The sequence below is a fragment of the Mobula hypostoma genome, chromosome 2, assembly GCF_963921235.1.
Source record: "Mobula hypostoma chromosome 2, sMobHyp1.1, whole genome shotgun sequence".
Lineage (NCBI taxonomy): Eukaryota > Metazoa > Chordata > Chondrichthyes > Myliobatiformes > Myliobatidae > Mobula > Mobula hypostoma.
This window is the reverse complement of record NC_086098.1, coordinates 162,372,707-162,398,940: the sequence shown is the minus strand read 5'-3', so window position 1 is coordinate 162,398,940 and position 26,234 is coordinate 162,372,707. Positions and strand designations below refer to the sequence as shown.

At 48.6% G+C, this 26,234-nt stretch overlaps 2 protein-coding genes across 6 annotated transcripts in view; one reads left to right on the top strand and one right to left on the bottom strand.

Annotated features, from left to right (window-relative positions):
- On the bottom strand, positions 1-23,208 carry LOC134342624 (cytochrome c1, heme protein, mitochondrial). Its single transcript, XM_063040960.1, has 7 exons — positions 23,089-23,208; positions 15,590-15,777; positions 14,665-14,791; positions 12,567-12,724; positions 11,021-11,181; positions 8,252-8,352; positions 1-817 (listed from the first exon to the last, which is right to left on the bottom strand). Exons 1-7 carry the CDS (start codon positions 23,197-23,199, stop codon positions 713-715), a joined length of 951 nt encoding a protein of 316 aa, XP_062897030.1. The 5' UTR covers positions 23,200-23,208; the 3' UTR covers positions 1-712.
- Positions 23,209-23,403: 195 nt separating this feature from the next.
- LOC134342622 (CMP-N-acetylneuraminate-beta-galactosamide-alpha-2,3-sialyltransferase 1-like) overlaps positions 23,404-26,234 on the top strand; it is a 38,887-nt gene continuing 36,056 nt past the window's right edge. Inside the window, exon 1 of one of the 5 annotated variants that reach the window (XM_063040959.1) lies at positions 23,404-23,668. The gene's annotated coding sequence lies outside the window, so the exon portion shown is untranslated. Of the gene's footprint in view, positions 23,673-23,702; positions 23,820-26,234 lie in introns of those variants that run through there. The other 4 variants (XM_063040958.1, XM_063040954.1, XM_063040955.1 and 1 more) reach the window with 4 other exon arrangements.

Here is a 26,234-nt window from a genome sequence, read left to right as displayed (position 1 = left end):
ACAGGTCTCCAGCTTAGAATTTATTAAACATCAAGCCGTAAATATTTACACAACGCCATTATGAGTTAACAAAGGGAATCTTCAACTCACGGCTGGGCCAGACCCACATCACATAAAACATTCTGATGAAGGTGAACTTAAAATGACAAACAGATCCCACCAGCTCCCTGCACCTTCCTCAGCAATCCACTGCTGAGATTCTGCAGATCTGAGCAACATAGAGCCTCAGCAAAACATCAGTCTCTTTACCCCACCTTCAAAACCACTCCTCCATGGTGTCCAGATTTATTAAGAAGGGGCCTGGAACCTCTTATATCATTTGAGATCAATTTAATATCCAAAAGGCAAGAGGTCACCGTTGGGTTATATTTGGTAATTCATACAGATAGGACAACATGCACCATGATTGAAGCTGCTGTTGTTCCAAGTTTATTTCAAAACCCCCCTTTACAAATACTGAAGACAGACCAGGGTCATGCAGCAATCCGTCTGTGGATCATCCACTTAGTCACAGTCAGCAACTAACCCGCTATTCTCAGAAGCTTCCAACAGACCCACGGCCCATCTGATCACCCATTGATCTGAAACCGTTCATATTATTTTGTTTCTCCCCACCCGCCTGCCCTTGAAGTGAAGTCCAGACCACATCCATATTGACGGAGAATGTAATGATCAGGTATTACTGGAGTTGAAGTATCCCTGGTTCCAGAGGTTATTGAGGAGGTTTGTAGGCGATCTTTCGGCTTTTTAAAACAGACCATCGGTGCTTCTTCATGTAGTACAGAAGTGGGAAAAGCAGAGCTGAAAACATTAGCGCCTGTGGAAAGACGAGAACAGAGACTTTTTTAGGAACAGCTTCTTCCTCTTCACCATCAGATTTCTTAACAGACAATGAACCCATAAACATTACCTCACTATTTTTTCACTACTTATTTATCTTTTTTTACCATTTCTTCTTATAACTTATAGTATATTTTAGTATTGCACTGTACTGCCGCCACAAAACAAATTTCACATCTGTCAGTGATCATGAACCTGATTCTGACCCGTCGTTAGTCACATGCCCAATATTACTTCGTTCACAACAATACTCTTGGGGCATGCCAGCATTGTGAGGAGTTCTATAAAAATGCAAATGTTGATTTTTCCCCTTGTCACACGGAAGAATTGATCACCTGACACACCCCTAATGGAATCACCAATCTAAGCCAGCACATCTCCTTACCTGACCCTACTCTCCAAGGCAGAGCCCACTCCTCCCAGCCGTGCCTGACCGTATACACTGGACCCTGAAGTCTAAAGCTACCATTCAACAACGCTACTGGGTTCGGGCAGAGCTACAGAGCCATGCCCACATGAACCTGCCACGTGTTACCTGTGCTCAGTGCTGCCGAGATAGAACCCACAATCAGCACCGTCCACAGCAATGACCCTGGAGTTTTTGAGTAGATCACATCACAACACAATTCCTGATCGAATTAATTACAGAAAGGAAAGGTTTCAGTGTGCTCACTCCACATCCCACTGGTCCCACAGAGCAACATCCTCGTCCATTTCCAAATCTTTCCATGTGCTTGCACTCTTCTGCCCCTCTCCCACAATCCAATCAATTCCAATTCTCCACCAACTCTGTTCCTCTTTCCTAACTCTCTGCACTCTCCTGACCTCCAGCTGTGCTGTCCACAGTCTGAACTAGAAGTTTCTTTAACAAACATTTGGCCATCTGGCCAGATATTTTCCAAACACCTTCACACAAATGTTGCTTTAACAATTTTCATTGTCATTACCTTTGAGGTATTGGAATGTCCATGCAACTATATAAATTCAGACTGTTTAATGTCATTTCTAGTACACAAGTGTAAAGGAGAACTAAATAATTGTTACTCCAGATCGTTAGCAGCACAAAAAAAATTAGATAAAGAACACAATAATAAAAAATTAAAATAAGATAAATACATAAAATTGTGTATATTGGTTGATTGAAATCCCTGACTAGAAATTTTGAAACACTATCTATGAATTTGGAACTAGCACCATTATTGTAGAACCAGGGAGGTACAGAACTGAATCTCTGTCAACAGCTTTCACACTTTGCTGCCATTGAGCTCCAGATGGCATAATCCTAGACTCCTCCAGGATGTAGAATTTGAAGACCACAGAATTCTTCCTTTGAAACCCAGGGGAGAGGCTTCAACCTAATATTTACTAAGGAGATTCTTTTTGAGAACCTCACATTTAGCATGAGATGACATATGGCAGATGGACGTCGAGGTGATGAACTTTGAAAGTATTAACTATAAAAGACAACTCCACCACGCGAAAGGAGGAGGGTTGGGCATGGGGCTAGCAATCTCATCCTGTAAAAAGATCCAATGCTATAGAAATGCCAACAAAAGCTCCAAAGATCTCATCTATGGGAGAGGAAGGATACATCAAGATGGGCTACACCTGCAGACAACGTGACAGAGGACTGTGCCAAACCACTGCTGGTGGCCTATGCCCCAGTAGGGGTGATGTGCTTAAGTAGGTAACCATGATGGACAAGTACCTTGGGAGCACTGAGGAACGGCGGGAGACAAGGGACTGCAGAGGCTGGGTTCTGGTACAGTAATAAGCGGGAGAATCACGTGAGGTAGTAGTTCATGCCCACAGCAGCATTACAGTAGTCCTACAGGTGATGAGGATGTGTACTACAGCACAAACCCATTGGCTTACCCACATGCTGGGAGGACAGGTGCCATCTTTGCCTGGTCTAAGACTGTACACGAGTCTGGCCAATCTCTCCAAGTATTAACTCCATCAATGCCTCTCACCATTCAATAGGTTTCAATGAGGTCACCCCTCACTCTTCAAATTCTAGTGAATACAGGCCTAAAGCCATCAAACACTCTTCACAAGACAAGCTATTCAATCCTGGAATAATTTTTGGGTACGTCTTTGAACCCTCTCTAATGTCAGCACATCCTTTCTAAGATAAGCGGCCCAAAACTGTTCACAACACTCCGTGAGGCCTTACCAGTACTTTATACAGTCTCAACATTACACCCTTGCTTTTATACTCTAATCCTCTGAAATGAATGCTAACATCGCATTTGTCTGCCTCATCACAGACTCAACCTGCAAATTAACCTTTAGGGAATCTGGCACAAGGATTGCCACGTCCCTTTGCACCTCAGAACATAGAACATAGAAATCTACAGCACATTACAGGCTCTTGGGCCCACAATGTTGTGCCGGCCATGTAACCTACTCTCGAAACTGCCTAGAATTACTCTACCGCACAGCCCTGTATTTTTCTAAGCTCCATCTACCTATCTAAGAGTCTCTTAAATGACCCTATTGTATCTGCCTCCACCACCATTACTGGCAGTGCATTCCATACACCCACCACTCTGTGTGGAAAAACTTACCTCTGACATCTGCCCCCTGTACCTACTTCCAAGCACCTTAAAAGAATATACCCCCTCATGTTGGCTATTTCACCCCTGGGAAAAATCCTCTGGCTATCCACACGATCAATGCCTCTCATCATCTTATACACCTCTATCAGGCCACCTCTCATCCTCCGTCACTGCAAGGAGTAAAGGCCAAGTTTACTCAACCTATTTTTATAAGACACACTCCCCAATCCAAGCAACATCCTTGTAAGTCTCCTCTGCACTCTCTCTGTAGTATCCACATCTTTCCCGTAGTGAGGTGACCAGAACTAAACACAGCACTCCAAGTGCAGTCTGACCAAGGTCTTATATAGCTGTAACATTACCTCACGGCACTTGAATTCAATCCCACGGTTGATGAATGCCAACACACCATTTGCTTTCTTAACTACACTGTCAACCTGCGCTGCAGCTTTGAGTGCCCTAAGATGCCTCTGATCCTCCGCACTGCCAAGATCCTTACCATCATACTGTCTTCATATTTGACCTACCAAAATGAACCACTTCACACTTATCTGGGTTGAACTCCATCTGCCACTTCTCAGCCCAGTTCTGCATCCTATCAATGTCCCACTGTAACCTCTGACAACCCTCCACACTATCCACAACACCCCCAACCTTTGTGCCATCAGCAAACTTACTAACCTACCCTTCTATTTCTTCATCCAGGTCATTTATAAAAATCCGAAAGAGAAGGGGTCCCAGAACAGATCCCTGTGGAACACCACTGGTCACCATCCTCCATGCAGAATATGACCCGTCTGCAGCCACCCTTTGCCTTCTGTGGGCAAGCCAGCTCTGGATCCACAAAGCAAGGTCTCCTTGGATCCCATGCCTCCTTACTTTCTGAATAAGCCTTTCATGGGGAACCTTATCAAAAGCCTTACTGAAATCCATATACACTACATCTACTGCTCTACCTTCATCAATTGTTTTGTTACCTCCTCAAAGAATTCAATTGGGCTCATAAGGCACAACCTCCTCTTGACAAAACCAAGCAGACTATCTCTAATCAGATTATATCTCTCCAAATGCTCATAATTCCTGCCTCTCAGGATCTTCTCCAACAACCTGCTTACCACTGAAGTAAAGCTCACTGGTCTATAATTTCCTGTGTTATCTCTACTCCCTTTCTTGAACAAGGGAACAACGTTTGCAGCCTTCAAATCCTCCAGTACATCTCCCATCCCTACTGATGATGCAAAGATCATCGCCAGAGGCTCAATCTCTTCCCTTGCTTTCCACAGTAGCCTGGGGTATATCTTGTTCACTCCTAGTGACTTATCTAACCTTAATGCTTTTCAAAAGCTCCAGCACATGCTCTTTCTTGCTGTCTATATGCTCAGGCGTTTCAGTACTCTGTAAGTCATCCCCAAAATTGTCAAGGTCCTTTTCACTGGTGAATACTGAAGCAAAGTATTCATTAAGTACCTCCACTACCTCCTCCATGCATACATTTCCACTATCACAGCTGATTGGTCCTATTCTCACACAGCTCATCCTCTTGCTCTTCACATACTTGCAGAATACCTTGGGGTTTCCTTAATCCTGCTCGCCTTCCAGCTCTCCTAATTTCATTCTTAAACTCCTTCCTGGCAACCTTGTTAATTTTCTTGAGGTCCAACAGTATCCAGTTTCTTTAACCTTTCGCAAACTTTTCTTTTCTTCTTATCTAGATTTCCTACATCCTTTGTACACCATGGTTCTTTTACCCTACTATCCCTTCCCTGCCTCAATGGAACATACCTATGCAGAACACCATGCAAATACTCCCTGAACATTTGCCACATTTCTGCTGTGGATTTCCCTGAGAACATCCGCTCCCAATTTACGCTGCCAAGTTCCTGCCTAATAGCATCATATTTCCCCCACCCCAATTAAATGTTTTCCCAAATTGTCAGCTCCTATCTCTCTCCAGCGCCATGGTGAAGCAGATAAGCGTGGTGGTCACTACCTCCAAAATGCTCTCTCACCAAGAGATCTGACACCTGACCAGGTTCATTTCCCAATACTAGATCAAATACAGCCTCTCCTCTCGTTGGCTTATCTACATATTGCATCAGGAAACCTTCCTGAACACACCTAACAAACTCCACACCATCAAAACCCCTTGCTCCAAGGAGATGCCAGTTGGGGGCAGGAATGGCTGCTAAATGTTGAAAGGATGGGTGAGTAAGTTTGCGGATGACACAAAGATTGGGGGAGTTTTGGATGGAGCTATAGATTGTCGAAGGTTACAATAGGATATTGACAGGATGCAGAGTTGGGCAGAAAAGTGGCAGATGGAGTTCAATCCGGATAACTGTGAGGTGATGCATTTTGGAAGGACAAACCAGAAGGCTGAGTACAGGGTTAAAGGTCGGTTACTTAAGAGTGTGGATGAACGGAGGGACCTTGCCCCCCTGCTCCAATCCTTCAGCCACACATCTATCCGCCATCTCATTTTATGCACAGGCAAGAGTCGCAAGGTTACCACCCTTCAGGTCCTGCTTCTCAGCTTCCTTCCTAACTCCCTGTATTCTGCTTTCAGGACCACCCTTTTTCCACCTATATTGTTGGTACCAATATGTACCATGGTCTTTGGCTGCTCACCCTCCCATTTCATGATATTGTGGACGCGCTCAGAAACACCACAAAACCTCACATCTGGGAGGCAAACTACCATCCGTGTTTCTTTTTCACGCCCATAGAATTGCCCATCTATAGAGTCCCCTATTGCTAAAGCCACTCAACCTGTGGATTGCAATTTTGCCCTATCATCAGCCAGGAGTCTCACTCCTGTTCCCATCTTCCTGCCAAATTAATCTAAACTCACCCAAACAACACTAGTCAACCTGCCTGCAAGAATAATGGACCCCCTCGGGTTCAGCTGCAACCCATCCCTTTTGTACAGGCCATACCTTCCCCAGAAGAAATCCCAATAATGCATAAGTCTGAACTCCTGCTGCCTGCACCAGTTCCTCAGCCACACATTCACCTGCCAAATCATCCTACTCTTACCCTCACTGGTATGTGGCACAGGCAGATTACTACCCTGGAGATCCTATTTCTCAATTTACTACCTGGCTCTCTAGAATCTCTCTTCAGGACCTTCTTACATTTTCTACTTATATCATTAGTGCCAATATGTACTAAGACTTCTGGCTGCTCACCCTTGCCCTCAAGGATGCCATGGAACTGATCTGAGACATCCCTGATCCTGGCACCAGGGAGGCCACATACCATCCTGGTGTCTCTATCACATCCACAGACCCTCGTCTCTGTTCCTCTGACTGTGGAATCTCCTGTCAACACTACAGTCCTCTTCACCTCTCTGTTCTTCTGAGCCTCAGCACCAGAGACCCGGTCACTGTGGCTCCCCCTGTAGGTCGTTCCCCCTCAATAGTATCGAGAGTTGTGTAATTATTATTGAGGGGAATTGCCACAGGTGTACTCTGCACTGGCACATTTTCCCTTCTCCTGACAGTCACCCAGTTTCTTGACTCTTGTAACCCAGGGATGAATACCTCCCTGTAGCTCCTGTCTGTCACCTCCTCATTCTCTTGTGTGAGTTGAATATCATTGAGCTGCATCTCCAGTTCCTTAATACAGTACGTTCTCCAAGGAGGTGCACCTCAGTGCACCTGGTGCAGATGTGTTTTTCAAGGAGACTGTCGATCTTCCAGACTTCCCACTTCCCAAACACAGTATACAATACTACCCCTACAGCCATTCTCACTACTATGCCCTAGCAGATGAGGATGAACAAATAAAAACAGAGACTAAGTTACAAGATACTTTCCCTCACCCAAGCCTGATGAGCCAAAGCCACTCAACAGAATGGGACATTCAAAAGAATTGCCACTCAAGAGCAGGGATGTGATGCTGAGGTTTTATAAGGCACTGGTGAGGCCTCACCTTGAGTACTGTGAACAGTTTTGGGCTCCTCATCTAAGAAAAGATGCACTGGCATTGGAGAGGGTTCGGAGGGATTTCACAATGATGATTCTGGGAATGAAAAGGTTATCGTACAGGAATTTAAAAACACAAACACGAGGAATTCTGCAGATGCTGGAAATTCAAGCAACACACATCAAAGTTGCTGGTGAACGCAGCAGGCCAGGCAGCATCTCTAGGAAGAGGTACAGTCGACGTCTTGGCCCGAAATGTCGACTGTACCTCTTCCTAGAGGTGCTGCCTGGCCTGCTGCGTTCACCAGCAACTTTGATGTGTGATGATCGTACAAGGAATGTTTGCTGGCTCTGGGTCTGTACTCGCTGGAATTCAAAAGGATGTGGGGGAAGGGAGAGAGGAAATCTCGTTGAAATCTTTTGAATGTTGAAAGGCCTAGACAGCATAGATGTAGAAAGGATGTTTCCCATGGTGTGGCAGTCTAGGACAAGAGGGCACAGCCTCAGGATAGAGGGGCGTCCATTTAAAACAGAGATGTGGAGAAATTTTAGCCAGAGGGTGGTGAATTTGTGGAATTTGTTACCACAGGCAGCTGTGAAGGCCAGGTGGTTGGGTGTATTTAAGGCAGAGCTTGATAGGTTCTTGATTGGACACAGAGAGAAAGCTGGGGAGTGGGTCTGACGAGGGGAAAAAAGGATCAGCCATGATTGAATGGCAGAGCAAACTCGTTGGGCCAAATGACCTAATTCTGCTCCTATGTCTTATGGTCTTTCCACTCTTAACAACTCTCTTGTAGGTCTCCTGTCATTGTTGGATACGATGGAGAACCAACAACTGAACCAATGCAAATCATTAATTGTGACGAGTGCTGGACCTGCTGACAGCTCCCATGCCCAGAACCCTCATCACCCCAGTGAACTGACCTTCAAACCCATGCGTTTCCGCTGGTCGTGTTCGGGTTCAGAGCTCCAGCGCAGGAAGGTGCACACGTCCTTGGCAATCTGACTCATTGTTGCTGGAGTCCCTGGAGGTTGGGAGAGAGGAGAACAGTAAGTGGCCTGGATGCAGTCAGCAAGACTCTCAAGGTCAGTTGGGATCAGAGCCACAGAGGTCAGTGTGTGGTCACTGAATCACAGCTACCCACTGCTGAAAGGTCGACTGTTTACTCTTTTTCATAAATGCTGCCTGACCTGCTGAGTTGCTCGTGTTTGCAACTCTCAGCAGGCTGAGTGTGGGGCGATCAGCTCTCTGAAAGGAATAAGCAGTTCTTCAGGCACTCAAATTGTACTATCCTTCTCTGAAGTCAGGGATGTAACCCTGATCATCAGCCACTTGATCCCTTCTCTCTCTGTACCTTTCCATCAACAGTAATCATAAACTATTCAAGGGTCAGTGGTGGAATGATCCATGGCCTGTCAGTGAAGTGTTCCTGAACAGTCCTGTGGGCTGACCAGGTTGGGAATAAGTAATAAACCCTGGGACCAGGCTGGGAATGAGGTTATGAACATTGGGACCACGTCGGGAATAACGTTATGATCCCTAGGACCAGGCAGGCAATAAGGATGCCCAGGAGCCTTCACCAACAGTAAGTTTAGTTTCTTAGTTAGCTTGCAAGCTGTGCCAGATCCTCAGTTCACCAGTGGAAACCTCAGCCTTGGAGACCCACACTGTATTCTCCAGTGTGTTCAACACCATCTGCCCTGCTCTGCTGGGGGAGAAGCTGAAAGTGATGCAGGTGGATGCTTCCCTGGTATCATGGATTCTTGATTACCTGACTGGCAGACCACAGTACGTGTGCTTGCAACACTGTGGCTCCACAGGGGACTGTCTTGTCTCCCTTTCTCTTCACCATTTACACCTCGGATTTCAACTACTGCACAGAGTCTTGTCACCTTCAGAAGTTTTCGGATGACTCTGCCATAGTTGGATGCATCAGCAAGGGAGGCTGAGTACAGGGCTACGGTAGGAAACTTTGTCACATGGTGTGAGCAGAATTATCTGCAGCTTAATGTGAAAAAGACTAAGGAGCTGGTGGTAGACCTGAGGAGAGCTAAGGTACCGGTGACCCCTGTTTCCATCCAGGGGGTCAGTGTGGACATGGTGCAGGATTACAAATACCTGGGGATACGAATTGACAATAAACTGGACTGGTCAAAGAACACTGAGGCTGTCTACAAGAAGGGTCAGAGCCGTCTCTATTTCCTGAGGAGACTGAGGTCCTGTAACATCTGCCGGACGATGCTGAGGATGTTCTACGAGTCTGTGGTGGCCAGTGCTATCATGTTTGCTGTTGTGTGCTGGGGCAGCAGGCTGAGGGTAGCAGACACCAACAGAATCAACAAACTCATTCGTAAGGCCAGTGATGTTGTAGGGATGGAACTGGACTCTCTGACAGTGGTGTCTGAAAAGAGGATGCTGTCTAAGTTGCATGCCATCTTGATCAATGTCTCCCATCCAGTACATAATATACTGGGTGGGCACAGGGGTACATTCAGCCAGATACTCATTCCACCGAGATGCAGCACAGAGCGTCATAGGAAGTCATTCCTGCCTGTGGCCATCAAACTTTACAACTCCTCACTTGGAGGGTCAGACACCCTGAGCTAATAGGCTGGTCCTGGACTTACTTCATAATTTCCTGGCATAATTTACATATAACTATTTATGGTTCTATTACTATTTATTATTTATGGTGCAACTGTAACGAAAACCAATTTCCCCGGGATCAATAAAGTATGACTATGACTATTCCTTCTTGGCCAAGTCCAGGTGCACCAGGCTGCAGGTTGTGAGCTGACAAAGGGTTTAAAAATGAGGAGGGATTTCTTTAGCCATGGGGTAGTGAATCTGTGGAAACGATTGTCGAAGATGGTTGTGGAGACCAAGCCAATGCGTATATTTAAAGCAGAAGTTGATAGTTCTTGATGAGTAAGGATGGCAAAGGTTGTTAATCTTTGATAGGTTCTTGGTTAGTTAGGAAGTCAAAGAGGTGTTGGCCAAAGTTGAATGGAAGAGGAGACCAGCAGGAATGATGGCAGAGCAGTAATGGCTGGAGTTTCTGGGAGCAATTCAGAAGGTGCAGGATAAATACATCCCAGAGCAGTAGTATTCTGAAGGCAGGACGACACAACCACACCTGACAAGAGAAGTGAAAGCCAACATAAAAGCAAAAGAAAGGGAATATAATAGAGGAAAAATTAGTCAGAAGTTTGAGGATTGGGAAATTTTTAAAAACCAACAGAAGGCAACTTTAAAAGCCATAAGGAGGGAAATGATGAAACATTAAGGTCAGCGAGCTAAAAATATCAGAGGATACCAAAAGTTTTTTCAGATATACAGAGTGAAAGAGAGGCAAGAGCAGATACTGGATGACTGGAAAATGACACTGGAGAGGTACTAATGGGGGACAAGGAAATGGCGGATGAACTGAGTAATTATTTTGCATCATTTTTCACTGTGGAAGAGAGCTGCAATATGCCGGACGTTCAAGAGTATAGTTGCTATTACTAGGGAAAAGGTGCTTGGGAAGCTGAAATGTCTGAGGTAGGTCAGTCACCAGAACCAGATGGACTACAGCCCAAGGTTCTGAAAGAGGTAGCTGAAGAGATTGTGAAGGCAGCAGTAATGATCTTTCACGGGGAGTGAGAAACCCACTGAGTCAGTTCCTTCAGATAAACCGCACCAGCTCTTACCATCCTCAAATTCAACAGCTTCATCATAAATAGGAGGGGCCATTCCAATTGCCTCGCCAGGAAAGTAGGGGTTGTAGTAGAGGCCTTCTCGAAGAGTTATGCCAGCAGGAGGGTCGCAGTATCCAGTGAGGAGGGTGAAGATGTAATCCTCACCGCCATGTCTACACAAACAGATAAACAAGTCAGTGTGTTTCACTAAGTTTTCCTCAAGCATTCTCCACAGCAAAATACTCTGCCAAGGCTTTCACTCATTTTGGTTTAGTTCCTCCAATTTTGTGCATTTTACAGCAGGAGCCATATCTCTCTGCCCAACGACTGTATGGACACAATTCTAATACTCGTGCCATACTACTGCTCTCCCCCCACAGCCCTTTACCAATTCCAGACCGTTCACACTGCACCACTCTCTCCCCACAACCCTTTACCAATCCCAGACCATTCACACTTCCCTGTTCTCTCCCCACAATCCAGTATCAATCCCAAACTGTTCCCACTGCCCTGTTCTCTCCACATAGCCAATGTCAGTATCAAACCATTCCCACTGCTCTGTTCTCTCCCCACAGCACTGTACCAATCCCAAATCATTCACACTGCCTCACTCTCTTCCCACAACCCCATATCAATCTCCAGGACTAATTCCACTGCCCTGTTCTCTCCCCACAACTCTGTATCAATATCAAACCATTCCCACTGCCCTGTACCAATCCTAAACCGTTCCCACTGTCCCATTCTCTCCACACAAACTGTACCAATCCCCACACTATTCCCACTGCTCCACTGTTCACACAGTACTGTACCAATCCCAAACTGTTCCCACAGCCATATACCAATCCCAAGCCATTCCCACCGACCCATTCTCTCCACACAAACTGTACCAATCCCAAACCGTTCACACTGCCCTGTACCAATCCCAAACTGCTTCCACTGTCATGCTCTCTCTCTCCACTGTTTCAAACATTTACTGAACCACAGCTAAGCAATACCAGACTTTTAGATAATGAGACCCTTCAGGTGGTGAGTGAAGATGGAAATCCCCTCAGTAACATCTGACTCCTGGATCAGATTGGCTGATGCCACTCACATCTGCCCCCCTCTTAGTAACAGGGCTTCCCCCCAGTACTTACTCTGTAATCAGTCCCTGCACAAGCCCAGACCATGATCACAAACAGTTGGACAAACCAGCTCTTAAAATGCCAAGTCTATGATCACGTGGTAGTGATCACGTGCAGTGACTGCTACACAGTATCTCCATTTGCACGAATGTGAACAGCAGGCTATACACCGACATTCAGGGATACTCAGGCATCAGCTATCTGTCACTGTCACTGTCCAGCAGAACTATGGCGTGCTGATAAATCTCATTGAACTGTAATACAAGCAAGATATGTTGCAAGATTTCAGTGACAGAAGCATAACATAACCAGATGGAGTCACCTGTTTGAGGAACTGTGAACTGCAGTGTGAGGGATGGGGAGTTGATGTGAGGGAGCGATGTAACTGAGATCAGGAGGTAGAGCGCCGTTATTTGTGGAGGGATGGGAGGTACCTGGCATTTGCGATGTAACTGAGATCAGGAGGTAGAGCGCCGTTATTTGCTGCTCTCGCTGCCTCTGAATTTGGGTATGGTTGAGGGAAGTAATCGGAGAGCTTGCCAGGGCGGGTGAACATTTCTCCGTTCTCATCTGGACCATCCAACACTTCAATCTAGGAGTGGAGACACAACACACAGACAGTCAGACCTGTTCTATAGGCACCATTAGTCTCGTGAGATCATGGATTTGCGCCTTGGAAGGTTTCCAGGGTGCAGGCCCGGGCAAGGTTGTATGGAAGACCAGCAGTTGCCCATGCTGCAAGTCTCCCCTCTCCACGACACCAATGTTGTCCAAGGGAAGGGCACTAGGGCCCATACAGCTTGGCACCGGTGTCGTTGCAGAGCAACATGTGGTTAAGTGCCTTGTGAGGACACAACACGCTGCCTCAGCTGAGGCTCGAAATAGCGACCTTCAGATCACTAGACCGACGCCTTAACCACTTGGCCACACGCCAACACACGTCAGATCTGTACTGTAACAGGTTACTGATAATAGCTATGCATGAGCCTGGCTAGTTATTGCAGTGGGTTCAGTTTCACAGCACCCCACCACAGCTCTCTGTTCAGAATAGGGCCAGTATGAATTCTGTACACTACAATGTGAAATGATCAACTCAATTCCAGAGTGACTCTGGGCCAACAGTGTTCACACGCACCAGACCAACACCCTCACCACCCTGGCACCATGCCCCACCACTTCTGCAAACACCTGTTATTGAGATATAACCAGCTCTTGTACCAACCTCCATCGCCTCAGGTCACCGTTCAAAAGCCCTGGGGTGTTTCCTAATAGTTCACCGGTTATTGTGGTGTAAAGCATCACTTGTTCTTTAGGGGACTGAAAATCAACCAACTTTCATAAAATGGAAACATTTTGATTTCTTAACCAAGAGCAGATTATTTGACGACATCTATGCAGTGCCATTCGGGGTTAAGGACTTTCTTCTTCTTCTTCATGTAGGACCACAGAGCCTACAACACCTCTCTCCTCCAGCTCCTCCACTGACACACATACTGCTTCTTCCCCAGTCCAAACATGGAGAAGTCAGCCAACTATGTATACTGACACCAGGCCAAACTCAGCCAACATTTAACTCAAAGCAAACCCTCTGTGCTGTAGGAGACACAGCAATGTAGCACTTTACCACATTTGGTGAAGTCTGTACTTTCCCACATCCTCCTCCAACTTGGCTGTCCTGGATTAAGCTGTGCACCAGCTCCCGCTCACCCATCAGCCCAACCCAGCAAACACGTGAAAACACTCAGGTGGCTCGTGTCCACCAGTTTGTTAAGGTACTGACTCATGGTGTGGGCCAAAGCACACCCCTGTTCTCTGATATTCCATATAAAATGATAAAGGCAGCTTTCCTAAGTGTGACTGGAAAAGTGCAGGGTCTGACACAGAGAAACTGAAGCACTGCTCATGTTCTACGTGTCTCCAGGGAACATACAAGCAACACCCACTATGGTCAGGAGCTGTCAGCTGGATTACTGATCAATTTTATTTCAATACAGCTTATGGCCCAACAGCATACGCTGCCCAATTATGCCTATGCTATCAGTTAACCTGCGAACCTGCACCTTTTTACAATGTGGGGAGCGGGACCCAGGCGCTCGTGGCGAGGAGATCCACGCGCCTGCACCCGGGGGGGGGGGGAGAAGAAGGGTGACCCACCGCCCATAGCCGGGAGGGGACTTATGTGCTCACAGCGAAGAGGAACAAACTCATTCCAGACAGCGGTGGGAAGTGAACCCGGGTCCCGGGTCGCTGGCACTGTAACCGCGTTCTACTAACCGCTAAGCTACTGTGCCACCCCAAATAGAGACTAAAGTTAAATGGTCCTTCACCAAGAATACGTGGGCAAAGGCTACAGATAAGAGTCTGGGGAATAGGAGCCGAGGGAGTGAGGCTATTTGTCACTCCCAGGACCACAGCATTCTCCCAAGGGAGACTTCATTCAGCATCCAGCCCACAATCCGGGAGTCTCTGTTGCTGAAACCTGGAATGATATAATTCCCACACTGCTCAATGATAAAACGGGGCTGTTCTCACCTCCTCTGCTAGGGCCTTTGCCTCATCCTCTGTGTGAGTCACTCCAACCAGGTTCCGGAAGGCCAGGTACTCCATGCTGTGACAGGCCGCACACACCTGCTTGTACACCTGATAACCACGGCGAACACTGCAGACAGAGATAGGTAATAGGTTCACAACATGGCAGCCAAACCCGCCTTCTGCACAGCAAAGATGAAAGATTAGCTTTATTTGTCACACGTACATTGAATGATACAGTGAAATGTGTCATTTACACTAAGGATGTGATGGGGCAGCTTGCAAGTGTCGCCATGCTTCATTCCCAGAATTACTAACCCTAACCTGTACGTATTTGGAATGTATGAGGAAACTGCAGCACCCAGGGGAAACCCACGTGGTCATCCAGAGAATGTACAAACTGTGTACAGATAGCAGCAGGAATTGAATCGATCCGATCAGCGATTGCAGGCACTGTGAAGCATTCTACACTATATTACCAGGCCTATGTCGCCAGCTCCTCTCAAATGGCTGGTGTTGGTGCATTAGGGTGGGCCTTGCCTTGAGTTCAGGGTAGCAGGGAGTAGGGACAAAGTCAGCTTGGGCTCCATTCAGAGATCCCTACTTGGAATCTAATTGTCAGGACCAGAATGGCCTTTGGCTTTGTTACTTCTGTCTCCTTCCACATTTCGAAAGGAGTACGTGTTAGTAAGTTATTGGAACACTATGTTGGCACCAGAAGCATGGCAACACCAGCAAGCTACCTCCAGCACAAACTCAGACCACGTGCACAAATGGCACACTTCACTGTGGGTTTTGAAGTACATGACCAATAAGGCAACTTTTCTCTTTCTCTGAACTGAGCTCCTCCAGGTGAGCAGTGCTGTTTTTGCCCACTTTCCCAATCCCACCGACAGTCTGCATAGCTCTGAGATGAGGACATTCTCACCTGGCATGGTCCAGTGCAGACAAAAAGCCACTGTGACTCCAGGGGTAGCTGGGAGGATGCAGCTCCAGATCTGCATACACAGAGCGATGCAAGGTGATTGCAAGTGCACCGCCCCCAGCAGCAAGCACCCCTAACGTGGACAGCGCTATCTTTTTCCCACGGGACAAATTTGCAAAGGACATCCTGGCCTAAGGGATAAAACAGATTAGCTGTAAAATGGAGGGATTTAGAATACAGAGCCACTTGTCAGATATCAAATTATAAATTCAACAGTTGTTTTCAAAACAGTGGATGCACAATGAATGAAGTCAAGTGAAAGTTGCCCTTAACCATTTCCTTCCTGGTTTACAATCCCTGACAAAGGGTTCTGCACCTGGAACATTAACCCTGTTCCTCTCTCCACAGAAGCTGTCCGACCTGCTGAGCATTTCCAGCACTTTGTTTTTATCTCAGATTTGCAGTATCTGTTGCTTTGAACTTCCCCTCGTACTTGCTACCAGCCTGTTACACACTCCAAAGACTATCAGCCCTGGAACCTCCGACTGCATTCTGTAAGATCATGGTTGATGGACCCATTGTTCTATACCTCAAGATTATCTGAATGCTTCAACTGTGGAAGACACTAACAGCATGCCTGATGTAGTGTGTGAAGGAAAAGAAGTGGGTGCAGTTACTATTACAAGGAAGAAGGCTCTCAAAAAGCTGAAAGACCTAAAGGTACATAAGACACCTGGTTCAAAGGAACTGCACCCTAGGGTTCTGAAAGAGGTAGTTTTAGAAATTGTGGTGGCATGAGAAACGTTCTTTCAAAAATCATTGGACTCTGGCATGGTGCCAGAGGACTGAAAAACTGCAAATGTTACTCCACTCATTACGAAAGGAGGAAGGCAGCAGAAAGGAGATTATAGACCTGTTAGCCTGACCTCTGTGGTTGGGAAGATATTAAGAGTCAACTGTTAAGGATGAGGTGATGGAATACTTGGTGACACAGGACAAGATAGTACAAAATCAGCACGGTTTCCTTCAGGGAAAATCCTGCCTGACAAAACTGTTGGAATTCTTTGAGGAGATTACAAGTAGGATAGATAAAGGGGATGCAGCGGATGTTGTATATTTGCACTTTCAGGCGGCCTTTGACAAGATGCCACAGATGAAGCTGCTTACCAAGAGCCCATGGTATTACAGGAAAGTTACTAACATGATTAGAACATTGGCTGATTGGTAGGAGGCAGTGAGTGGGAATAAAGGGATCTTTTTCTGGTTGGCTGCCAATGACTAGTGCTGTTCTGCAGGGGTCAGTGTTGGGGCCACATTTTTTATGCTGTATATAAATGATATAGATGATGGAATAGATGGCTTTGTTGCCAAGTTTGGTAGAGGGACAGGTAGTGTTGAGGAAACAGGTAGGATGCAGAAGGACTTGGACAGATTAGGAGAATGGACAAGAAAGTGGCAAATGAAATACAATGTTGGAAAATGCATGGTCATACACTTTGGTAGTAGAAACAAATGTGTGGATTATTTTCTAAACGGGGAGAAAATCCAGGAATCTGAGATGCAGAGGGGCTTGGGAGTCCTTGTGCAGAACACCCTGAAGGTTAACTTGCAAGCTGAGTCAGTGGTGAGGAAGGCAAATGTCATGTTAGCATTCTAGAATACAAGGCAAGGAGATGGTGCTGAGGCTTTATAAGGCACTGGTAAGGCCTCACCTTGAGTATTGTGAACATTTTTAGACCCCTCATTTTAGAAAAGATGTGCTGGCTTTGGAGAAGGTCCAGAGGAGATTCACAAGGATGATTCCAGGAATGAAAGGGTTATCATACAAGGAACGCTTAAGGTTCTGGCTCTGTACTCACTGGAATTCAGAAGAATGAGGGGAGATCTCATTGAAACCCTTTGAATGTTGAAAGGCCTAGATAGAGAAGATGTGGAAAGGATATTTCCCATGGTGGTAGAGTCTAGGACAAGAGGGCACAGCCTCAGAATAGAGGGGCGCTCTTTCAAAACAGAGATGTGGAGAAATTTCTCGAGCCAAAGGGTGATGAATTTGTTGCCACATGCAGCTGTGGAGGCCAGGTCGTTGGGTATATTTAAGGTAGAGATTGATAGGTTCTTGATTGGGCATGGCATCAAAGGTCACGGGGAGAAGGGGTTGAGGAGGTGATTTAAAAAAAGGATCCATCATGATGGAATGGAAAAGCAGACTCGATGGGCCAGATGGCCTAATTCTGCTCCTGTGTCTTCTGGACTCCCCCAACACCCAACTGTCTGAGAGCAACAATTCCATATACTGTGCGCAGAATGTTTCATGACACATTTTATTCTTCACCAAAAATGCCTTCAAAGAACATCACCAAATCTTATTTTGAATCCCTTGACCATCTAAACCAACAGTGATGTTATTCCAAAGAGTGTACTGGCTACTGTGGTATTACAGACACCAGGAGCAAGAAGACAGCTCAGCAAAGCTGAAGGCATTCAAAGACAGGCGTGTTTTACAAATGACAAATCCATGCGCTTGCTTTGGTCTTCTGCACAGCACTGATTCAGCTTGCTCTGCTGTTCATTCGCTGCGCCTTGGGAAAACCACGTGAATCTGAGAAGAGCAGTAACCCATAACCAGGAACATGTGCAGAAATTGCCCTAAGAGACATTTAAATCATCCTTAGCGACAGAGGGGTACTAGAGGGTTGGAGGCTAGCCAATGTGTTCCACTGTTTAAGAAAGGCTCTAAACATAAACCAGGAAATTATAGGCCAGTGAGTCTGACATCAGTTGTGGGAAAAGTATTGCAAAGTATTCGAAGGGACCAGCTATATAAGTATTTGGATAGACAAGGACTGATTAAGGATGGTCAGCATGGCTTTTTGCGTGGTGGGTCATGTCCAACTAATCTTAAAGTTTTTTGACAAAGTTACTAGTAAAGTTGATGAAGATAAGACAGTGGATGTTGTCTACGTGGACTTTAGCAAGGCCTATGATAAGGTCCTGCATGGGAGGTTGGTCAAGAAGGTTCAGTTTACAGGCTGTGGCTTCTCTGACTGGAGGCCTGTGACCAGGAGTGCTGCAGCAATCAGTGCTGGGACCATTGTTGTTTGTCATCTATATCAGTGATCTGGAGGTGGGGGTGTAACGAACAGTGAAGAAAACCATCATGGCTTGTGGCAGGATCTGGACCAGATGGAAAAATGGTAGATGGAATTTAATGCAGACAATTCTGAGGTGTTGCACTTTGGTAGGACCAACCAGGAACAGTAGGTCTTACACAGAGAATGGTAGGGCACTGAGGATTGTGGTAGAACAAAGGGCCATAATTCATTGAAAGTGGTGTCACAGGTTGATAGGGTCACAAAGAAAGCTTTTAGCACATTGGTCTTCGTAATCAAAGTACTGAATAGAGGAGATGGGATGTTATATTGAAGTTGCATAAGATGTTGGTGAGGCCTAATTTGGAGTATTGTGCGCAGTTTCGGTCACCTACCTACAGGAAAGGTGTAAACAAGTTGGTAAAAGTGCGGAGAAAATTTACAAGGGTGTTGCTGGGTCTGGAGGACCAGAGTTGTAAGGAAAGATTGAACAGGTTAGGACTGTATTCCTTGAAACGTAGAAGAGTGAGAGGAGGTTAGATTAGTTATACAAAATTGTGAGGTGTATAGATAGGGTAGATGCAAGCAAGCTTTTTCCACTGAGGTTGGGTGGGACAACAACTCGAGATCATGGGTTAAGGGTACAGGATGAAAAGTTTAAGGGGAACATGAGAGGAAACTTCTTCACTCAGAGGGTCATGGGAGTGTGGAATGAACTGCCAGCACAAATGGTGCATGCAAGCTTTAACAGAAGTTTGGATAAGTACTCGGATGGTAAGTCTATGGTACTGGTGCAAGTCGATGGGAGTAGGCAGTTTAAATAGTTCAGCACCATCTAGATAAACCAAAGGGCCTGTTTCTGTGCTGTATTTTCTATGTCTCTATGAGACTACAACCCCCTCTTACCTCTTTACTCATTCACATCCTCAAACTGCTCTAGCATAGTAGTGAACTGTGCATCTCATTGTTAGCTGTGAATTCACATCCACTCCAACAATATACTTAAGCTGCCATTTATTACATTAGAAATTCCATTGTTTCCCTACCACTGATGTATGTGCTTATGAGCTTATAGTTCCGTATTCCTTCCCTCCATACTTACATCATGAGGGTGAATTTGCCACTAAATTTACAGCAACAATTCCAGACTAAGACCAGAAAATCCACTCTCTTGAAAACATCCTCCACCAAAACCTTGCAACATTGATCCTTAGATCTTCAGCTTTCATACCAACAAACCTCTCTGGTATCGTTTCTGACAGAGTTCCCCAGTGATATGGCAACTTGTGCAATACAAATTCATCCTTAAAGAAATCACTACCAGAAAACTTTCAGATAGTGAATAAAAATTCACTCTTACACACAATGTCTGTCTGTCTAGGTACCATATCTGATGCAGACTTTGGTGACCATGGTTTTCCATATAGATCTATCTCTCGTTTTTTGGATGACTTCCATTCCTCCCTCGATGTGTAGCCACCTAGCCAGGCTTCTGATGTACATAAGCCGAGGTTTTACACACAATACATCCAGTAAATTAGACCTGCCACTGACAGCGGATAGACACTTACAGGATTTGCTTTGGAAACTGACAAGGCAATCTTTTCCAATGACACCTTTACAATGGTACATCCCTAATAGTGTAACTTGGATTAACAAACAAACCCCTCTCTTCTGATTACAATACCACACAGTCAGAATTCCCTTGCCTAAAGACAAGAGGAATATTTGCTGTTGGAATGGGCATAAAGGGGCTTGCACTATGGAAAATTGTAATGAGGATGATTGTCTATGAACACAAACTCTCAAACCCTCCACAACATGAGTGTCAGGAAAGATACCACTCACCTATGTGACGAGCATCAATATCACATCGTTAAACCAAAGTAGTGTGGGTTTTACATTCAGAAATATCAGCCTCTTTTTATAAACTTCTCAATATCACCACACAAGTTGACTCACTTCACTAGATCTTGATTTAAAGGATTCCCTTAGTAACTAACAGATTCCCCAATTATCATTGGCACGTACAGGAAGTGCTGCAAATAAATGAAAGGAACATTCAAACAGAGGAGAGGGACACTGTACAGCCCTTTCATTCTGTTCTGCCATCCAATGAGATCACAGCCAGCCCTCATATTCCATCTGAGTAACCTCCAAACTGACAACATGAACATCAATTTCTCTCATTTCCAGTAACTTCTCCCCTTTCTCTTTCATTCCTCATTCAGACTCCCCTCGTCTCACTCACCCATCACCTCTCTCTGGTGCTCCTCCTCCCCTTTCTCCCGTGGTCCACTCTCCTAACAGATTCCTTCTTCTACCTATCAGCTCCATGCTTCTCACTTCATCCCCTCTCCCCCAGCTACCCAACTCACCGGGCAGTTTGTCCTCCTACCCCTCCCCCAACTTCTTCCTCCTCCCTTTCCAGTTCTGATGAAGGGCTTTGAGCTAAAATGTTGACCATTTATTCATTTCCACAGATGCTGTCTGACCTGCAGAGTTCCTCCATCAATTTTTGTGTTACTCTGGATTTGCAGAATCTCCTGTGTTTATAATGCTATGTCTTGCCCACTTCCCTATTCAATCCCCATATCTCTCCATGCCAAAGAGAAATCATCAATGTTTAAATCACTCGAACTGTCAGTGTTCACAACCTTCATGCAGAAACCCCCATCTGTCCCGAATGGCCAGCCCGATTACAACTCCTGCATCTACCCTGTTCATCCCACTTGTATCTACAGTGAATACAGGCTGACCCGAATCACTCTCTCCATGGCATAACTGCTTCATCCCAAGTCAAGTCAAGTCAAATTTATTTATAAAGCACATTTAAAAAGAACCCATGTTGACCAAAGTGCTGTACAAACCATAACAAGATTCAATCCACTGAGTTTTCATAAACAGCATTGAGGCTAGTACAGGACACATATTAAACATACACAGTACATGAGATGAGATTGAAAATTCGGCAGGATATCCTTTCTCTACTTCAATCACTTTGCAATAAAGGGCACTGTTCTACTTGCTTTCTAGTTCTATACACTGACATTAATAGTGCTTGATCATGCAAGTCCAATGTTTCCAGGAATATTCAAGTCAAGTCACTTTTTATTGTCACTTCGACCTTAACTACTGGTACAGTACACAGTAAAAATGAGACAATGTTTTTCAGGACCATGGTGCTACATGAATATAAAAAGTACACTGAACTAGTAAAACAACACAAAACTACGCTAGACTACAGACCTATTATAGAATATTAGTTTGACAATGAGAAATGAAATGAGCCAGAGAGTGCACTTACAAGGAGCGCTGCCACAAGAAAGCAGCATCCATTGTTAAAGACCCTCGCCATCCAAGCCACCATCTCTTTTCACTATTACCATCGGGCCAAAAGTTCGGCAACAGTTGTTACCCCTCAGCTATCAGGCTCCTGAACCAGAGTGGGTAACTACACTCACCTCAGTGCTGTGTTGACTCACTAGTTTTTCAAATACTATCGTATTTTTTTTTATTTTTCTATGTTTGTAAGAAAACTAATTTCAAGGTTGTACACGGTAATATCAACATAAGTAGAGAATAAATTTACTTTGAACTTTGATGTAGCGCTTCGGCTCTTGCTTGATACCCACTCGCTTCACCTGGATCGATCCCTTCGAAGACTCCTTTAAACCCTCAAGCTCTCCGTATAGATCAATGCCTCACAGAATCATCAAGCATACATACTAACTCCAGATTATTATTGTACACGGTGGACTTTACTCTGCATCACTCTAACAGTGCGAATCTGAAATTCAATCCTATTGTCAAGAAACACTACGAGAAAGATGAAGGGTAACTTTTGTTTCATTTATTCAGAGGACGCTGCTGATATTTACTGTCCAATCCAATATCTTTTCTACCAAGAAGGCGGATTTCCTTCCCGAAGAACATTGTGGATGTACAGTATTCTGGATTTCAGGGGCACTTTAACATATAGAGCCGCAGGCTGCCCAACGAAACGTCACAAATCCTCCCACCCATAGTCAGTGCTCAGTTTGTTAGTGGTTTTAAATCCACTTTAACCGAACAACAATGATGGGATTCAGGTTGCACTGGATTCAGGTTCCTGACCTGCAGCCGTTAAACCAGAATCTGCCGTAAGAAAGGTTTCCCGGTAATCCCACAGACAGACACGGGAGTTCGGTGATGTGCCCAAGAGTGAGGCCCTGGACCGACCCCGGTCCTGCTTCCGCACACCGGCGGCCCAGGCCCCAGCGCGGCCCCGACCATTCAGTGAAGGAGAACGGCAGGTGACCTTGACACAAACAGCAACTCTCACTGAGGGGAAAAAAAACACCACCGCGCTGCCCCAGCTTGCCACTGATTCCCTGCCGACCACGGGCAATGCCCGACCGCCCGCCGCCTCACCCTGCAGCAATGGAAGGGCTTGTGCCGCGTGTGGAGGAGAGTACGCCCGCTGGCCGCCGCCGCTACCCTCAGCGCCGCCATCTTGAGAGTGGCGAGCCTCACGCCCAGCATCCACCGCGTGTCTCCACCATCTTGTGAGTTGCGCCCTTACACCCAGAATGCAACGCATATCAGCTTTCTGGAGAGTCTCTCTCCCTTCTCCCTCTTCTCTATTTCTTTATCAATCATTTATATATATCTCTCTAAACATCTTTATCTATATCAGGTCCAGCACCCATTGCCGCCTCCAGAGTGTGGCCCTCACGTCCAGTTTGCACCGCGCCGCCGCCATCTTGAGAGTGTCGCCTGTACTGCTCAACCCGCTCTAACGCCAGTCAAGGCACGTAGAGCACATTTCTTGAGAAAAAGGCGTTTGACATATATTGATGGATTTATATAAATAAGACACAAAAGATAAACTACAATTTAAATTCATCTATCAACAACTAGCTGATGATGGTAGGGGCGCTTCCTACACAGCGCCACCTGTCGCTGGTCTGGTGCCGGTACTTCAGTGTCCATTTGGCCCATCGACTGCAGAGTAGGTAACGGTTGCCCCGTTTCCCCGATCTCGGTTGGGCGCGCTCGCTCACTGTTGGGGAAATGAAGGAGGAGGATGGGGAGCGACGGGAGGGGATTTGAGATGGTCGGAGGAGCAGAGAAGAGGGGTTTAGATGGGCAGAAGAGAGGAGGTGAGTGGTTTAGCTGGAGGGGAGAGGGGGAGGGGAGAGGGAGAAGGGGGGAGGGGAGGGGAGGAGGGGGGAGGGGAGGAGGGGGGGAGGGGAGGAGGGGGGAGGAGGGGGGGAGGGGAGGAGGGGGGAGGAGGGGGGGAGGGGGGAGGGGAGGAGAGGGGAGGGGGGGAGGAGGGGGAGGGGGGGAGGAGGGGGGAGGGGGGAGGAGGGGGAGGGGGGAGGAGGGGGGAGGGGGGGAGGGGGGGGGGGGGGGGGGGGGGGGGGGGAGGAGGAGGGGGGGGGGAGGAGGGGGGAGGGGGGAGGGGGAGGGGGGGGAGGGGGAGGGGGAGGAGGGGAGGAGGGGGGAGGGGAGGAGGGGGAGGAGGGGGAGGGGGGAGGAGGGGGGGAGGGGGGAGGGAGGAGGGGAGGGGGGAGGAAGGGGGAGGGGGGAGGAAGGGGGGAGGGGGGAGGAAGGGGGAGGGGGGAGGAAGGAGGGGGGAGGGGAGGGGGAGGGGAGGGGAGAGGGGAGGGGAGGGGAGGGGAGGGGAGGGGAGGGGGGAGGGGAGGGGAGGGGAGGGGAGGGGAGGGGAGGGGAGGGGGGAGGGGAGAGGGGAGGGGAGGGGGGAGGGGAGAGGGGAGGGGAGGGGGGAGGGGAGGGGAGGGGGGAGGGGAGGGGGGAGGGGAGGGGAGGGGAGGGGGGAGGGGAGGGGAGGGGAGGGGGGAGGGGGGAGGGGAGGGGAGGGGGGAGGGGAGGGGAGGGGGGAGGGGGGAGGGGGGAGGGGGAGGGGGGGAGGGGGGAGGGGAGGGGAGGGGAGGGGAGGGGAGGGGAGGGGAGGGGAGGGGGGAGGGGAGGGGAGGGGAGGGGGGAGGGGAGGGGAGGGGGGAGGGGAGGGGAGGGGAGAGGGGGGGGAGGGGAGGGGAGAGGGGAGGGGAGGGGAGAGGGGAGGGGAGGGGAGAGGGGAGGGGAGGGGAGGGGAGGGGAGGGGAGGGGGGAGGAGAGGGGGGGGAGAGGGGAGGGGGGAGGAGAGGGGGAGGGGAGGGGGGAGGAGAGGGGGAGGGGAGGGGGGAGGAGAGGGGGGGAGGGGAGGGGAGGGGAGGGGAGGGGAGGGGAGGGGGAGAGGGGGGAGGGGAGGGGAGGGGAGGGGGGGGAGGGGAGGGGAGGGGGAGGGGGGGAGGGGAGGGGGGAGGGGGGAGGGGGGGGGGGGGGGGGGGGGGGGGGGGGGGGGGGGGGAGGGGGGGAGGAGAGGGGGAGGGAGGGGGAGGAGGGGGGAGGAGAGGGGGAGGAGAGGGGAGGAGAGGGGGAGGGGAGGGGGAGGAGGGGGGAGGAGGAGGGGGGAGGGGAGGGGGGAGGGGAGGGGGAGGGGAGGGGGGAGGGGAGGGGGGAGGGAGGGGGGAGGAGAGGGGGAGGAGAGGGGGGAGGAGAGGGGGGAGGGGGGAGGAGGGAGGAGAGGGGGGAGGGGGAGGGGGGAGGAGAGGGGGGAGGGGGGAGGGGGGAGGAGAGGGGGAGGGGGGAGGAGAGGGGGAGGGGAGGAGAAGGGAGGGGAAGGGGGAGGGGAGGAGAAGGGAGGGGAAGGGGGAAGGGGAGAGGGGAGGAGAGGGGGAGGGGAGGAGAAGGGAGGGGAGGAGAAGGGAGGGGAAGGGGAGAGGGGAAGGGGAGAGGGGAAGGGGAGAGGGGAAGGGGAGAGGGGAAGGGGAGAGGGGAGGGGAGGGGGAGGTGTTTGAGAGGGGCAGGGGAGATGAGAGGAGGTGTGGGGTGGGGTGGGGTGGGGAGATGAGACGAGGGGAGGGGAGGGGTTTGAGAATGGGGAGGTGTGGGGTGGGGTGGGGTGGGGAGATGAGACGAGGGGAGGGGAGGGGTTTGAGAATGGGGAGGGGAGGGGAGGGGTTTGAGATGGGAGAGGGGCGGGGTTTGAGATGGGAGAGGGGAGGGGTTTGAGATGGGGAGGAGTGGGGTGGGGTTTGAGATGGGGAGGAGTGGGGTGGGGTTTGAGGGGGAGGGGAGGAGAGGGGAGGGGTTTGAGGGGGAGGGGAGGAGAGGGGAGGGGTTTGAGATGGGGAGGAGAGGGGAGGGGTTTGAGATAGGGAGGAGAGGGGAGGGGTTTGAGAGGGGGAGGAGGGAGAGGGGGAGGGGGAGGGAGGGGAGGGAGAGGGGGAGGGGGGAGGGAGGAGAGGGGAGGGGTTTGAGATAGGGAGGAGAGGGGAGGGGTTTGAGAGGGGGAGGAGGGAGAGGGGGGAGGGAGGGGAGGGGGAGGGGGGAGGGAGGGGAGGGAGAGGGGGAGGGAGGGGAGGGAGAGGGGGAGAGGGGAGGGAGAGGGGGAGGGGGGAGGGAGGGGAGGGAGAGGGGGAGGGGGGAGGGAGGGGAGGGGGAGGGGTTTGAGATGGGCAGGGGAGATGAGGGGAGGTGTGGCGTGGGGAGATGAGATGAGGGGAGGGGTT